The sequence below is a fragment of the Bactrocera oleae genome, chromosome 2 (assembly GCF_042242935.1).
Source record: "Bactrocera oleae isolate idBacOlea1 chromosome 2, idBacOlea1, whole genome shotgun sequence".
NCBI lineage: Eukaryota > Metazoa > Arthropoda > Insecta > Diptera > Tephritidae > Bactrocera > Bactrocera oleae.
This window is the reverse complement of record NC_091536.1, coordinates 21,099,694-21,116,257: the sequence shown is the minus strand read 5'-3', so window position 1 is coordinate 21,116,257 and position 16,564 is coordinate 21,099,694. Positions and strand designations below refer to the sequence as shown.

Below are 16,564 nucleotides of genomic sequence, written 5' to 3'. Positions count from 1 at the left end.
ATGTATGTGTGTATTTATGTTTAGATAATACACACGACTCTTAAATTTATAGATGACACAAAATGTTCTACTGCTGGTGTGTTGGTAAAATAAAGCTTCTGCCTACTACTGGTAAAAACATTTAAAACCACAAAGTTTATGCCCTAATATTGTCAACGAGTTTTCACAATTGGAACACATACGATATTTGTTTGTTTATATGTTTTTATTTACGTAAAACTTATTCAACTTATTATGCAGGCGCGTAAATATTACAATTCTAATCTAAAAAAAAATATTTAAAATCACTACCTTATTAAGGGAAAAATTAAGCTTTTTTATGCTAACGAAAAGGGGAGTGCATACATAATGTATGTGTGCATGTTTATAAACATACATATATGGCAGATAATTTTTACGTGTATTATTTTTATTGTGTCAGCCAAGCTAAACAATTTGCTTCAATTAAAAAATTAAGTTAAACTGGCCAATTAAATTCTCTTGTTATATACATATTTATGCCGCAAAGTTAGCTGCTGCATATGTATGTATATGGTTGTTTACATGCTAATAGTAACGCTGTCTCACAGCAGTTCGACCTGAGCTCTAAACTCATTATTGCACGCGTCCAACCTTAGCGTGTCTTTGTGTAGTTCGGTTTTTGTTGTCTCCGTCTTTATTGTCTCAGTTTGCATAGTGTTTTTGATTTAATTTCTTTTCAATCTTGATTATCTTTACTAAAGCAATTAGAATTACCATAATTTTACGCTTGAAATTTCTCACTTTTGTTTGTGGATATGTAGAATTTGCATATTTCAGGTCAATTTTCTCATTTTAATGCCTTGTATGGCACTTAAAATTAACATTAGTTTAGATATGTATATATGTACATTTTGCCTCGTTCAACGTACACAGCTACTATAGACATGCATATATTAAGATGCTTCTTAATTATTTAGCTAAACAATTATTTACCATAGGTATATTAGTTAATTGTATTAAGTACTGTATAAAAATAAGCCCCGATATGATAATCTACGTGTTTCGTTCCCATTTACACCCCCATTGTTCGGTTCCTGCTATCCGAGAAATTTGTGATGCGTCGCATCGGTGAGAGTTTTTTGTATACGTGCATTTGCAGGATGATTTGATATCGGCTCTAAAATCTTAAGTAAATATTCTTTGAATACTTTCGGTACGGAGAAATGTCAAGAATCCTTTTTCGCGCGCAAATTCTCCTCATGCGCCTGTAAAATAATAGAAATTGTGGCTTAAGTTGTGAGCTTTTATTTTCTTTCAGTAAAATAAATTTAAGTATATTTAATAATTTATTGTAATTATTACTCATAATAGCATAATTTGCATTTAAAAACAAAAAAATTTTTTGAAAAAACATCGAACGCCGAACTCTTCAAAGTCGCAAATGCTTATTTTTGTTTCGTTTCGTATATAGCAATAATAAGGGGCATTCTGGTTTAGAAATAAAAAAAAACGTTTTGTTTTTCATTTGTAGTCAAACCCTTTAAGAATATGTTCCTAAAAAGATTTTTTGAAATTTCAATTAGTTATTGTGAATTTTTTTTTCCAAAATCCACTCGTAGTGCTATAACAACATCCTTCCTCTTTAAAGATCACTCAACAATTTCCATTGCAAGTTACTGGAAGCCCTGATATCCTGCACACCAGGACGCGCCATGTTTTCATCAGTCCCCACTTTGCCAAATTATTTTTTTTTAATACAATATTATAAATTATTTGTACTCTTAAAATATCAATAAAAAACATATAAAATAATGTATAGCAAAAATATATATTTTTTTTTTATCGGGTCCGTAAAAGAACCTAAAATTCGGGCTTCTAAATCAAAATACTCTCTTAAGAGGCTCTTTAATTCGTTTCGCAAACGCAATAAAACTTTTATCCTCAGTCAAGTCTGAACTAACATTAATGAATTTTTCCTCATGTTATCGAGTAAGCAAACGCTTCAAAAGAATCGAGTTCATATTAAGTAATTTGAGTAACTTTCACCTACTAAGTTGTGAAACCATATTCAGATTCATATATTCTACAATTATTATCTTGACAAGAACTAGAATTAAGAGAAATTTGAGTAAGTTTGGTGTTGCTGCTATACCCTAATACTGGGAGTGTTTCTAATCTTAGCGATAGTTAGGTACTTTATCTCACAAAATAAAATATAAACCTAAAGCTTACCTTTTGTGCCACAGTCAGCAGATTGTCGAAAGTGCTGTTACCCGCCTGTTTGACCATGCCGTAGAATACCTTTGTTTTGCTTTCAGTCAACAATTCAAATGGTGAACCGAACTCCACTGCGCGCCCAGCATCCATGACCAGCACCTTATCCGAGTCCATGACAGTGTGCAAACGATGTGCAATTGTGAGAACCGTGCAATGTTTGAATTTACTTCTTATTGTCAATTGTATGAGTGCATCAGTCTGTGGATCCACATTTGCCGTTGCCTCGTCCAGCACAAGAATTTTATTTTCACGCAATATGGCACGTGCCAGACATACCAACTGTCGTTGACCGACACTGAAATTACTGCCGCCCTCTGAAATTTTACTCTGCAAGCCACTTGGCAATTCCGATACAACACCTTTCAATTTAACCTAAAAAAAATAAATATATATTCCGATGTATAAAAACTCAAGTATATTCGTAATAAGTTTTGTCATACTTCATCAAGCGCCTCCCACAACTTGGCATCGGAGTATTCGTCAAATGGATCGAGATTGTAACGCATTGTGCCCGAGAAGAGCACCGGCTCTTGTGGTATTATGGATATTTTACTACGCAAGTCATGCAAACCCAAATCATTGGTATCCCTGGTGTCGATTGTTATCGCACCATCATTGTATGACAAGCGGAAGAGCGCATTGATGAGCGATGATTTGCCTGCGCCCGTGCGTCCCACAATGCCTACCTTTTCGCAGGATTGTATTTCGAAATTTAGGGATTTCAACACACGTTCCGACTTTGGATCAGGAAAATACCGCAAGCTAAGTTTATCAAATTTAATTTTACCCAGTTCCGGCCAGTTCTGCGGTGGCTTCTTACCAGGTCTGCTCTCCAATTCGCCTTCTGGTTCGATTTGATCGTATTCAACTACACGCTCAACGCATGTCATATTGTTCTCCAAGTCAGCTGACTGACGCATGCCCCACTGTACCATGCCGGTCAAGCCTATAGCCTGCGTTATGGCCAAGCCCACCTCTCCACCGTTTCTCGGTGAGAATATAAAGAAACTTAGGGCGGTGACAGCTATGTAGACGACGCAGAAACAGTCAAGCCAGTAGCCAAAAGCACGACTTGTGGACAAAGACATGTAATAACCGGAACTGTGCAAATCCTGATAATTGTCAAATTCCGTTATCAGTGTTTTTTGAGCACCGAAGGCGCGTATTGTAGATAGGCCACTTAGTGAGGCGCCCAAGTGGGAGTAAATTGGTGAACGTGCTACATTAAAGCAAAGGAATAAGTAAATTAGAATTATATTATTAGTTAAAATACGAGATATTTCTCAATCAACTTACTGACAGCCTCAAGACGTTTCACGTCCCTTGAGGTTTGTAAATAAAATGAACGCAGGAAATAGAATATTATGGACAGCAATGCTGTGGCTAGCAAATTCCACAAATTCACAACCGATATTACAACCACAATGCCAACGCAGACCAAAGCAATTTGTAGAACATCCATCAGCACCGTTGGCAGAATTTCATCTACCTGACCCAAATCCTTTGAGAACCTATTCAATATACGACCTGATGGATTTGTGTGAAAAAAGTACATGGAGGCGCGTGTGAGACCGCGGAACATGGCATTGTGCAAGGCAATCGAAGAGCGTTTCGCGACTGTGAAAAAAAGTATACTGCGACTTAAAGAGAAAATGACCGTAGCCAAAATAATGGCCGAGAATATGTAAATGTCAATGGGATCCGTTTCATTATTTATGCGTACATCGCGACCGTAGAGGCGACCGATTATGCGAGCGCCAAAATTTATGGATTTCGTTTCTGCAGTAGCCTCATTTTTGTTTACCCTGCAAACAATGTGAAATCACTATTAATGTTTCTCTTATGCAATACATTTTCCAAATTGAGCTCACCAATAAGATAAATAGTAATCACCGCCAGATCCCAAAACCTGCGCAACAACGCAGAAGACCATAGCTATTGAGAAGACTAAGTAACCGCCACTCGCGGTGAAGTATTTAGCATATAGTGACCAACCGATTTTACCCTCTTCACGATTCTCCTGCACCTGCGTAGGCGCTTCGCCTGCAGCTGACTCAGCTATGGAGCTCATAGACGAAATACTGTTCTGGCGTTGTCTAATATTCTGACGTGACAGACTCTTCTTTTCAACATCACCACCAGCACCATTAGCACCATCCGCATCAGCACTTAGATCTGGAGCTACCAACAATTTAGCAAAATCCAGACCACTTCTACGCATCGACTCATAAGTACCCACAGCACTCAGTTTACCCTTATCCATAATAACAATAATATCGGCCTGTTCTAGGAATTGCAGCTGATGTGTAACCAATATGACTATATCTTCTCGCAGGAAACCGCGCAAACATTGATCGAAGAGATGTCGACCGACGTGTGTGTCCACAGCGCTTAGTGGATCATCGAGCAAGTAAATGTCGGATTTACGGTAGACTGCGCGCGCTAAGCTGATACGCGCCTTTTGACCGCCCGAAAGCGATATGCCGCGTTCACCCACTATTGTTTTGTCGCCAAAAGTTAGCAGCTCGAAATCGCGTTCCAGCGCGCACTTCTTCACCACCGTGCGATAACGGTTCTTGTCCATTGGTAAACCAAAAAGTATATTCTGACGGACGGTACCGGTGAATAACCAAGGTTCCTGTGAGGCGTACGAAAAGGTACCTTGTACGCTGATGGAACCTGATTCGGCGGGTAGTTCGCCAAGAATGGCTTGGATTAAACTGTAAATGAGTAAATATAGATATGAAAAATTTTCAATTTCAAACGACGGTTGCGCCTAACAAACTGCAAACAGTAACAGTATATAAAATGGTAATTCGCACTCACCTTGATTTGCCAGACCCCACTGGCCCAATAACAGCCACCAGTGTACGTGGTTTCACCTTCAGTTCGATATTGTTCAGTGTATATTCCGACATAGAGCGATCCCATTTCGCCTTTAATTTATGTATCTCAATGACTGGGACTACTTGCTTCTCCTCTGAATTCGTTTGTAACGGCTTCAAACCACCATTTAGTGTCAGCGTTTTTTCATTCTCTTCGATGATGTATGTTTGATTTATTGTTTTGTACTCATTTTCGTTATCATCGGAGCGATCCTTCACTTTGGTCTCATCATACAACAAATACTTTTCTATACGTTTAATTGAAACCAGTGTCTCGGCGAATTGCGATATGGCCAAGGGGAAGAAGACGGTCATTGTGTTACGTAATATATTATAGTAGGCCGTGATTACGAATGCCTTCTCCGCTGTCAAAAATTGACCGAGCAGCACATAACCCACCAAACTGGCAAAGATGGACACACGTGTCACGAACATGATGAACGATTGCAAAATGCCACGTATATAGTTCACGTTACGTATGGATTTCATTTCTTTGCGACGCGCATATTCTACCATCTTACCGAAGGGCTTCTCCCACGCATACATCTTAATCACCTGTATGCCCGAGATGATTTCGTTCATCATGCGTACGCGCTCATCGGTACACAGCGCTGTGCGCAGACGCAACACTGACGTCTTCTTGCCGAGATACGCCTGCAGTGGCAGGAAGAGCAACATAAATGCAACGCCAAATAGCGAGGAGACGCCTATCTAAAATTTAATAAAAATAAGAATGCATACAAATTGTGTTGGCTCCAAGGATATACAAGTATGCACTGTTATTGGCACGTCACCGCCAATTCACTTTTCACTTTTGATAGCGACATTCGGCAACTTAATAAATCCGGTACTTTATCATACCCACCTCTCGGTACATAAGCAATGTTATTACTAATATCTCCACTGGTCCCAGCCATAAATAATGCATGTGTATGAGTGACGTATCCAGACGGCCCACATCGTTTGATATCAGATTCACTACCTGGCCGGTTGTGGTACTGCCAAGCGCCGTCTTGCTCAAGCGTAGCGCCTTTCGATAAATCACGCTGCACAAGGCAACGCGCACCTTCATGCCCGTATGTAGCACGGCCATCATGTACGGATGCATCAGCAGCACATTCAGCGCACTGCAGAGTATCACACCTAGGGCGAAGAGAAAGGCTGTATTGGTGCTCTCGTTGTTAGCCGGATTGGCATAGTAATTAACAAGGCCACCAAGAAACAGTGGCTGTGTAACACTGAAAAAATATAGAATTACATATATAAATAGTTAATTAGTTCAAGTTTAGCTTGTATTGGCGGATGTATTGTCTATGTATATAGGTCTATGCTTATTTATCAATAGTAACTAATAATCAGCTGACTTGTACAGGAAATGTTAACTCACCGCAACCCGATTTCCAGCAGGAATAACGTTAAGCCCAGCCCCGCGTAGCGCGCACCGAACACGCGCAGCACCGCTTTCAACAGTTTGGGTTCCTTGTGTTTTTGTCGTTTCTTATCGATCTCCGCCTCCCAAGCTAGGCTCATCTTGTTTCCCAATACAGCTGAAATCAAGTCGAGGCATACAGACATACATACATACATATGAGTATTTAATGATTGATGCAGTTTTATACGTTGCACAGATTATATTTCATATTTATAAGATACAACACAGTTAAGACGCGATCATTGCGTTAATTATTTATTGTTGTTTTACCATAGTATGTGCAATGCACCATAGAATATATTAATTTCGTTTTCGAATTAATGAATGTTTAGTTACGGTTGCGGATTTTATATACAGTCAGTCAGTGGTAGCAGGGCTGTTGGATAAGTCGGCAACTTTTTGATTAACAAACAACATTGCCACAAAAGATAATTTAATTTTTTTGATTCGCTTTTCGCTCCAACGCAAATTGAAATTGGATGCATTGTTTTCAGTTTAGAAAAATAATTTTGTTTTTAATGCTTTTCTGCGAATACCAACAGTTATAAAAGTTCCACTTATTATAACTGTAGCACTTTCTCAAGATTAAGCTGTTATCATTTTCTAATCAAACGAGCTGATATTATTTCAACAAGTCTACAAAACGGTAATATTTTTGAAGTGACACGTGCATTTTCGGCGAGAACTATGTACATAAACCGCAAATGCTATTAATGCGCTGTATACATACTTAGGTATTTTATTGCTTATCTGCGATGGTTGATAAAAGCCCACTTAAGTGGATATATTATGTATTGTATAATTCAGCAACGTGTTTGAACTTGGTTTTTATGTAAATAAATGATTTGCGTTTTAGCTCTCAGTCAAATGCGAAAAAGTACGTTGTCATTCAGTTCTTCGTTAAAGCAAATAGCGGGATTAGCAGTATTAAAAAGCCAAATGAACAAGAATTGAGAGTGAAGATCTAAACATAAGTGATGTTAGGTTAACTGTGGCTGATTCTCGATCGATGGAAAAAACTTAATAAGTTTAAATCTCAACGGAATTTCTGTATATTGACAGCATGAACTGTGCTATAAATATATAAAAGAATATAAAAAATAAGCGAAGCAAACTCAGCACCGTCTTTCTCACATATTCGGCATAATGGATCGGGCAAAACTTTTAGACTAACCTAACCCGAAATGAAGTTTTATATTAAGTTAAGAAGTCCCTAGAGAGTATACTCTTTTGCCTAATATTCACCGCATTTCGGACGCACATGTATAGAATGAGACGATCCCTTCGTTTACATATATCTAAATGTGTTGCTTTCTTCGAAGATATTCACATTGCTGGTTTTGATATAATTTGATTGTGGGTCAGCAATTTTGCAGTCAATGCAGTATACCTCAGTTAAGAAGAAGTGTTGAGATGTTTTTAACTCGTCTTCTTACAAACAGCTTCTACAAACGGTCAAGGTGACTTGATAGCGAGGTTAGGTATTCTTCTACCAGCCTTAAACGCACGTTTACTGAGCGCCTTGAGTTCCGCCGCCCTGCTATCCAAGCAGACAGGCACTGCTCAGAAGGTGGCTACACGACGGAACAGTAGATCTATCTACCTTAATGGCAACCACTTCAGAAAACGCTGAAGTACACAAGTAAACTCAAACTGAGGTTGATAAATACTTCCGGACAATATATGCCCCTCCACCTAGCTTTGTGCCATTTATAAAGAAGCTCACTGCTTCTCTGCTTCAGCGTCTGCTACCCACACTTCCTTAACTAATTCTGTGCGTTTAAAACTGTACAAATAATGATTCCATTCAGTTCAGACTGGTATACAAAAAAAAAAAACAAAAAAAACAAAAAATTGTAAAAACATTTTCCGCATACATATAGAATTAAACCAAAGTTTCCAATATCGACTCAAAAACCTGATCTAAATACATATGTACATATTTTTATATATAATATATATTTTTAGAATAATTTTCATTAAACCATATTTCACGCAAGCTTATTCCATACGTAGAGTTATACCCATATGTGTAATTGACAGCTTGCCTTTAACGCTGCAGACAATTAGTGTACACCTAAGTATGTTTAACTATTCATAAATGGAATCTATCCAACATGCTTAATGTTAAATTAAATATGTTTGTATATATATATATATATGTGTGTGTTCAAACTGGGCAAATCCTAATTGATAATTCGAATGCAAAGAAAGTTCTAAACCAATACCCAACACACATATGCAGATGAACATGTTGCCATAAGTAAGTACTCGTAAGTATTTATTATAATTTGCTTACTAAATTTCCGCCGCGAGAACATACGCGCCAATTTACAAGCACATAGTCGGTTATAAAGTATATTTGTATATACATATCTACATATAACGTGCATAGAACCTGCATTTAGCGACAATATTTGGCGAGTCCCCATTTGCCGTAGCGACATTGAAATTTCTCCCATCCACTGACGATTGAAGTGTTAATTTGTTGTGAACATGCGTGTGAGTCAGTAAGTGTTGATGATTACTATTTACATACTTATTAATATGTATGGCTCGTTGCAATTAACCAGCACATAAATATGCGCCTATATTCGAACATATTGTACATACATACATATATGTATGTACGTACTAACATTTGTAATTATCCGCACAGGGGATTTTGGGTAACATTGTGCGCCGGCGCTGACAAACTCTCGCCGCTTGCCGGGCGAACATCAAAGTTTACAGAAAATTTGTGAAAATATCAAAGCGCGTTTTTTGCTTGCGAACGCTTAAGGGGTTACATTCAGTTAGAATTTTCAAAAAATCTATTTTTTTTAATTTTATTTTCTTAATGTACATATATTTAAGAATGCACACAGAAAATTTCATATCGTTCCGGTAAATATTTTCGAAATTACACGCAAATTTCAAAAGGCGTTTCAGAGTGCTTGGAAGTACAAGGCCGGATAGCCAGCGCTTTTTTCTCAGTATGGTGTTTTCAAAGTCAGTGACCAACATTACTCGAAAATGGCTAAACCGATTAGTCTCAAATTTTAACACGAGCTTCTTAAATATATTTTATAGCAATTAATCGAAGATTTTTTTTCTTCGATAAATATTTTAGTTTTTATAAACAATTTAAGACCGAATTTCTTTTTCTTTTTGGAAAACCGAATAATATTTTTACTAGTACTAAGTCTTAAAATATAATTAAAAGACACCATAATATGTGTAATAAATTTTGGATCAATAAATTTTAAAGTTTTCTCAGAAAAACTTCTGGAAAATTCACTTTTTTTCGGCCTTCTAACTGTATATAATCCCTTGAACAAAGAGAATAAAGTACACAGTTATGTTTTTTTTCCTAATAAATAAATAAATCATGTTTAAATCATTTAAAAATTTAAATCAATTTTTAAAATATCGTTGAATAGCAAAACAACCTTGTCAATTGACGCTCATGCCTCAGTGAATTTTGGGTAATTTTTCGGAAAACAGGTGTAGTATTTTATGAAATATTTTGAAAGATTATTTTCTTGCATCAACGTAATTCTGGGTTGGTATGAGTCCAATATGATTACATTTCGAAAACTGAAATTAAGTTTATTGCTATGAATTGAATAAAGAAGTTGAAAACTAAAAACAAACAACAAATTTTCTAATCTTAAGGAGCAAGTTTAGTCGAAGAAGACGAACTCTCTTTTGGTACGAATTTGTCAATGACTAGTTTTATACCCCAAAAATTTAATCTGAGTATGGTCTTCAGCTCTAACAGAAACCGCGAATACTGTTAAAATTTTTAGATACCGGCAAAAATTGGATACACGCTATGCTAAATAAAAAAGTGTACATTTAATTCAAAGAGTAACTATCCAACAACCCGCGTACATTTCCTAACATTTCAATTGTAGACCATATTAATTTTATGAGACCAAAGCCGCTGTATGCTTAAGCAATTAAATACCACCTCAGAAAAAAATAAAAGTTCAAAGCTAATATTCCATTATAAAGAAGCAATTAATACTTAGACCATTAAATAGTAAAGGCAAGACGTTTCGGTTAACAAAACCAGAGCTTATTTGCATGGATTTGCATTTATGTTTGTATATATGGAAATATTATATATGATGTGTATAGAAACACCAATGCATTTGTCATTGTGGTATCAGTTACATTCTTTATATTTACTCAGCTGATTTTCGATCGTACCTACTTGAAGACAAATTTTAAGTGTTTTTATAACATCATATTTTGACTGCTCAATGTGCCGGTAATAAGTTACATTGCCGACATTATTTCTGAGGAATCTTACATATATAATTACATACATATTATATGAATATATTTTTTTATTCAAAACATGTCGAATGGCATATTTGCATGAGTGGGGTTCCTCATTTACATATGCTACACAAGTCATACAATTAATATACATTAATACATACATGCCCATTAGGGAAATAAGGCAAATATCAGCGCCGTCTACTAATCTTCCAACCAAAAAGTGGTCAGGCCAATAATTGAGAATTTCATTTCAAAAACACTTTTTAGCGCTTTCAAGGGCAACAATACAGTTGCAATACACACTGATACTAACATTCTTTCAAATTTATTTCGAGTTCATGTGTTATAAGAAATATACTTTTATTATTATAATAACCTAAATAATGCAAGCAGCACAAAAATACACCGGATTACTTGGCGTTTGCGTTACTCATTACAGGAATTACTCTCTTTCCTACTGGCTATTTGTTATGGTTCGAACATACGTAATTCTTTCTTTGTGCTCGAAAAATGCAATAAAACGAAAATCAGTTAAATAATACGATAGGGGGTACGCAGTTTGCTCAACAGTTTTTCAGTTTTTTTCTTTTTACATTTATGACTTTTATGGCTACTTTATGACTTTATTAGTATCCCACATTTTGTCGCACTGTTTAATTTATTAATTCTCATTGCACTTGAGATAGTTTAATAAAGCAAAAAATGCATACAAATATACCGTTTATAGTTATGTATGATTTACCTGATCTGTGACTGTTTAAAGCTCTAAAGAGATCACGTTCATCCAGTGTCTTTTTGCGGCCCTTGAAAAATACGGGCATCGTAAAGCTAGAATGAAATAAATAGGACATTTATTAATATAAATTTTTATATAGTAAAACAACTTGAGTTGAATAATTATAATAATAAGAGTAATAGTAAAGTACTACAGAGCAATAATAATAAGATGAATTAATTATAACTGCAATTAAGGCTCAATATCAGTTTGAGCATATATACTTACTCGTTACCACTTTTCGTTTAATTCTTCTGCAATCTGACTAAGTTGATGGATAAGTCACCTATCCCCAAAAAATAATAAATTTTCCGACCCACGAACTTGAACGGCATAAAATCATTTATTTCTATGTACTAACAAGAGTAAGCACAAGACAGGAGAAAGATTAATATGCATCTTAATGTACAGTACTACTACCATATATGTAGTGTATCTTATATACGGGAATGTTATATCAGTTCAATAAATTGATTCTTAATTTAGACGTAATAGAAATAAAATAATTTTTTCGCTGGATTTGAAATCTTACAGAGTATTGTTTTTACAAATTTTTGACTGCCTAACTCATCGGTAGCATACTTCTTTGGGTAAACTTTTGCAAGCAAATTTGCATCTTCTTCCATAATCTATTGCATGCCAATGGACTTTATTGTGACTGGATTGTATCTATTGTACTACCGGTGGATCTGTTTTCACAATATCGTCCGTTTTTCTTCATTTCTTGTCACCGAAAGCTTTTATATTCCCATATGGCGGAATAGTTAGCCCGCATTTATCGAATTAGACACCAAACGGATTCAAGTTTACAACTACAATAGATAGGTCCGTTTTCCCCACCAAGAATATCCAGTGAACTTCATTTTCTAAATGTTCGAGATTTTTTAAGTGAAAAGAGCTAGACCAACTAGACGCTAATCGTGTGGTCGTATGTTAAAATTGTTAAAATAGATCTAGCGCCTGAGAGAAAAGTTACTGAGGGAAAAGTTCTCACACTAAATATATATACATTTTTATATAATATTATTTTAATTATACCGATTTAGTTTTTAAGAATTCCCACTACACGGTAAAGATTAGCATATATGTGCAAATTACTTGTAATCAACAATCATCAGTTGTCAAATTGTTTATGCTAAATGTTGGAAAATTCGTACATATGTAGATACCTACATGTACACATTTGGGCGATGTCTTAGCAAAACCTTCTAAGCGATTACTTACTGTTAAAATTACGTTGGTTGCAATCTTCGCGGTAATCGCGATAGAAGTGTTCATATGTATAAGTATGCTGAAACATGCGTCAACAATTCTCTAACTAAATTGTGTCAAAAAAATGTAATGATGATTAGCAATTTATATGAAATTCACAAAGAAATCAGATGTCAAGTGTTTTATCAGCTTCTGGTTTTTGAAACCTGTACACTTAACCATTTTATAGTGTTGTTGTCGAATAAGACGGGTGGATTTTATCGCCAGATAATGCCTTTGATAAGCAGTGAATTTAAAAGCTTTACTAAATATTCGCAAACGTTTACGAAAGTAGGTGTGCATGTTTTACAATAGATAACGGTTTCCCTGTCAGAAAATTTACCATTATACTTAATTAATAAATTATAGATTTTTATTTTATGGAACTTCTTAAATAAATTTAATATTTCTTTCAACCATAAATTGTTGACTTGAAATATTGTTTCGAAGATAATATTCACTTCTTGAATGAATACGTGATCAAAAAAAATTCTCAACGATACAACTCGTACTTACGATGTATTTTTAATCCTTTGTCATCATCCTTTATAGCAAAAAAAAAAAACAAATTCTATAAAAAATTTGTTAAGTTCCATGAATACTTTAAGTGTAAACAGATCGTTTTAGATCCTATACTGACTTTCGAGTTTCTCATAATATACTTGTATATGCCAGCTAATTGTGATTTGTGTTATATTCGGATTCCTCATAAGAAATGTGATTGACGTACCAATCACCGATGAACTTTATTCAATTGATTAATATGAAATTTAGAAATAATTAAATTCAATTTTGAAAGGAAGAACACATTAACGCTCTAGATCCACATTGATAATTGAACATATGGGCTCGGAGAGATATTATTTACCAACATATAGTACATATTTGTGTATAAATAAATTTTTAGCTGAAGTAGGCAGGAGAAGTCACGTAGCTAAGTAACTACATACACTATATATCATATTCAAAAATTGAATAATTCCAATTTATCGTTTTGTATATATACATGTATGTATAATATGTATGTGCAATGTTCATACTATAATTCAACACTTACCAGAACATGAGCACTGAGAGTGGATTGGCACGTTCGCGTGGATTCTGCGGCAACTCATCCGCCTTAAACGACTGCATGGCGGCGTGGTTGGATGTCGTCGCTGGTTGTCAAATTGGCAGTGATTGCTTGATACTTGATGTTTTATTAAATTCACAACACTTAAATCTTAACTGCAATGTGAGCGTAAAGAAGATATAAGAAAATTTATTTCAAATGTGATAAGATGCTTATTTTTATACTCTTGCAACATGTTGCTACAGAGTATAATAGTTTTGTTCACCTAACTAAGGTATACCTATATCACCTAAAACTAATCAAGTTATATATATATATATATCTAAAAGATCAGAATGACGAGACGTGTTGAGTTCCGAGTGACTATCTGTCTGTCCGTCTGTGTCAGCGATAGCTTGAGTAAAAATTGAGATATTTTAATAAAACTTGGTACACGTTTATATAAATGTTTATAAAAAAGTTAAATTTTTCAAAACATTTAATTTTTTTATAAAAATTTTTAACAAAAAAAAAATACTTGCTTATAAAAAAAATTACTTTTGGCTAACTTTAATCTCAAATTAAACATATTTTTTGACTAAGAACTTCTTTAGTGCGGCAGTTATTTTCCTATATTTTGGTCAAAATTATGTATTTTCAGTTCACGCCAAACTTGTAGAACTCTCAAAGATAATTATTATAATTCGCAAAATTGCAAGTCACTTTTTCGTTCTAAAAAAAATCTCGTTTGCTAGTTAGTATGAAACCAGATTGGCGCACATGTATATGTGGCTGACTGTAAATAAAAAACATTGCTTTTAATATATTATATAACTTTTGTTGTCCGCACTTTCTTTTGAATCTATTGCATTTCTTTAAGATACCAGTTATTTGTTTTCTTTGTCATTTATCTTAGTTTTTATTGTTTCAGAACCTTTTAAGTATGTTTACTCAATCAAAATGTATTTGGAGCACGCTGCGATCACTGAATAAATAATTTTTTTTTTTTGTCGAAATTAAAAAAACACAACAAAACAATTTCATTCTTTCCCCAGCACATAATGCTTTGTCTTAGAATGTGCATATAAAACAGCGTCCACCGAAAATTCACTGCACTTTAATTCATTCAAACAAGTATATTTATTAACACCTTGATGCCGAAAATAAAACGTACGTTTTACTACCAATGCGCGTGCTACCAATATTTAGAACCTTCTGCCAATAGTTAGAGCGCTCCGAACATTCTGACCGTCCGCGCAAGACTCTTACTGAAGAGTAGACGCTAGCACTTTTATACCCGTCGGTAAGCGCTCTTATCACAAGTGAAAGATCATAAGTTTCGGAGCATTTACTCACAGTTGAGTCTCTTAGTTGCGTTGTTTTGACGAGAGCATTGCTTAAAAGCTTATTTTTATTTTTACAATGACTCGGTCTTTTTTTGCTAATATCAACTCAAGTCATACTAGTATTTACATATGTGTACCGACCACCACATGGCACCATGACGCTTATAACGCTTTCCCAGCGAAAATTCACAGCTTTAAGAATTCACTTGCCAATGTACGAATTGGTGGGCAGCTACGACTATGACAAAATTTTTGAATTGACGGTGTAAGAAAGAGCCCACAGAAATGTATGCTTTAAACGCCATCTAGAATGAAATGTCAACGCTTAAACCAATTTTCCATACACTTGTTATAAGTGCCGGTAGGGATGGCCTTCAGTGGTTTAAGCGAGGAAGTTTTTTCGCTTTCGGCGTATTTTCGAAGCGCCATTCGCTAGATTGTTGTACAGTTCCGACGTCATATTCATAAACCCACGTCTCGTCACCAGTAATGTTTTGCGTTTGATGAATGTAGTGTTTTCAGCTAAGTTGTCAAACAGCTCTTTTGCGATCTCTACCCGACGTCATTTTTACACAGATAAATTCAGTCTAGCATTGACACGTTTTATACCCAAAACATTAACGAAAATGTATTAAGTCAATCTATAAGAGATGTTGAGTTTCTCTGCTATATCTCTTAATCCGATACAACGATTTTCAAACACGGTTTCTTCAACTTTTTCGTTGTTAGATATCGTCATTAACAGAGGTGGATGAATGACTCGCATGAAGTAAGTTTTCGATGACTTCACAATCTTCATTGAATGCTTTTTGTCACTCCGTGATAAAATAGACTCTCCAAAACACATTTGTAACATTTTCAACGATTCCGTAGCCATGATTTCAAGCAAACTATTGTAGTTGTTCAATATTTTTACCGAAGTAAAAATCGCCAGACAAACTTTTGGTGTCGTAAACAAACAACTGCCACAGACACACTAAGTGACATATGGAGATCAAGCTTCACACGAAAAATATTTATCGATGCCATTTGCGCGCGCAGTTTATATGGACCAGTTCAAATTTGCTCTTGAGAGTATGCCAAGCATCATATGGCTTTTAGATCGTTTAGTGTAGTTCACTTCGCCAAAGTGTAAGTTCAACCTCTGGATTCAAATTTACATTTTATAATCGAAAAAATCCTGGTACTTTTTTTGTTAAATTTTTATAAACATTCGAAAAATTGTGAAATTTCAAAAATATTTTAATAAATATATTAGTTTCTAATTTCTTCACTTCGATTAAAAAAACTCACTCTTTACGAGTTTATGTAATT

At 35.1% G+C, this 16,564-nt stretch overlaps 1 protein-coding gene across 1 annotated transcript; it reads right to left on the bottom strand.

The window, feature by feature from the left end:
- Positions 1-186: 186 nt before the first annotated feature.
- Positions 187-15,184, bottom strand: LOC106616660 (Multidrug resistance protein 5). The gene is made up of 11 exons (XM_036377506.2): positions 15,079-15,184; positions 13,911-14,080; positions 11,570-11,655; positions 6,511-6,670; positions 5,989-6,361; positions 5,065-5,834; positions 4,110-4,958; positions 3,535-4,043; positions 2,679-3,457; positions 2,194-2,610; positions 187-1,226 (listed from the first exon to the last, which is right to left on the bottom strand). Exons 2-11 carry the CDS (start codon positions 13,985-13,987, stop codon positions 1,188-1,190), a joined length of 4,059 nt encoding a protein of 1,352 aa, XP_036233399.2. The 5' UTR covers positions 13,988-14,080; positions 15,079-15,184; the 3' UTR covers positions 187-1,187.
- Between the last annotated feature and the right edge of the window lie 1,380 nt (positions 15,185-16,564).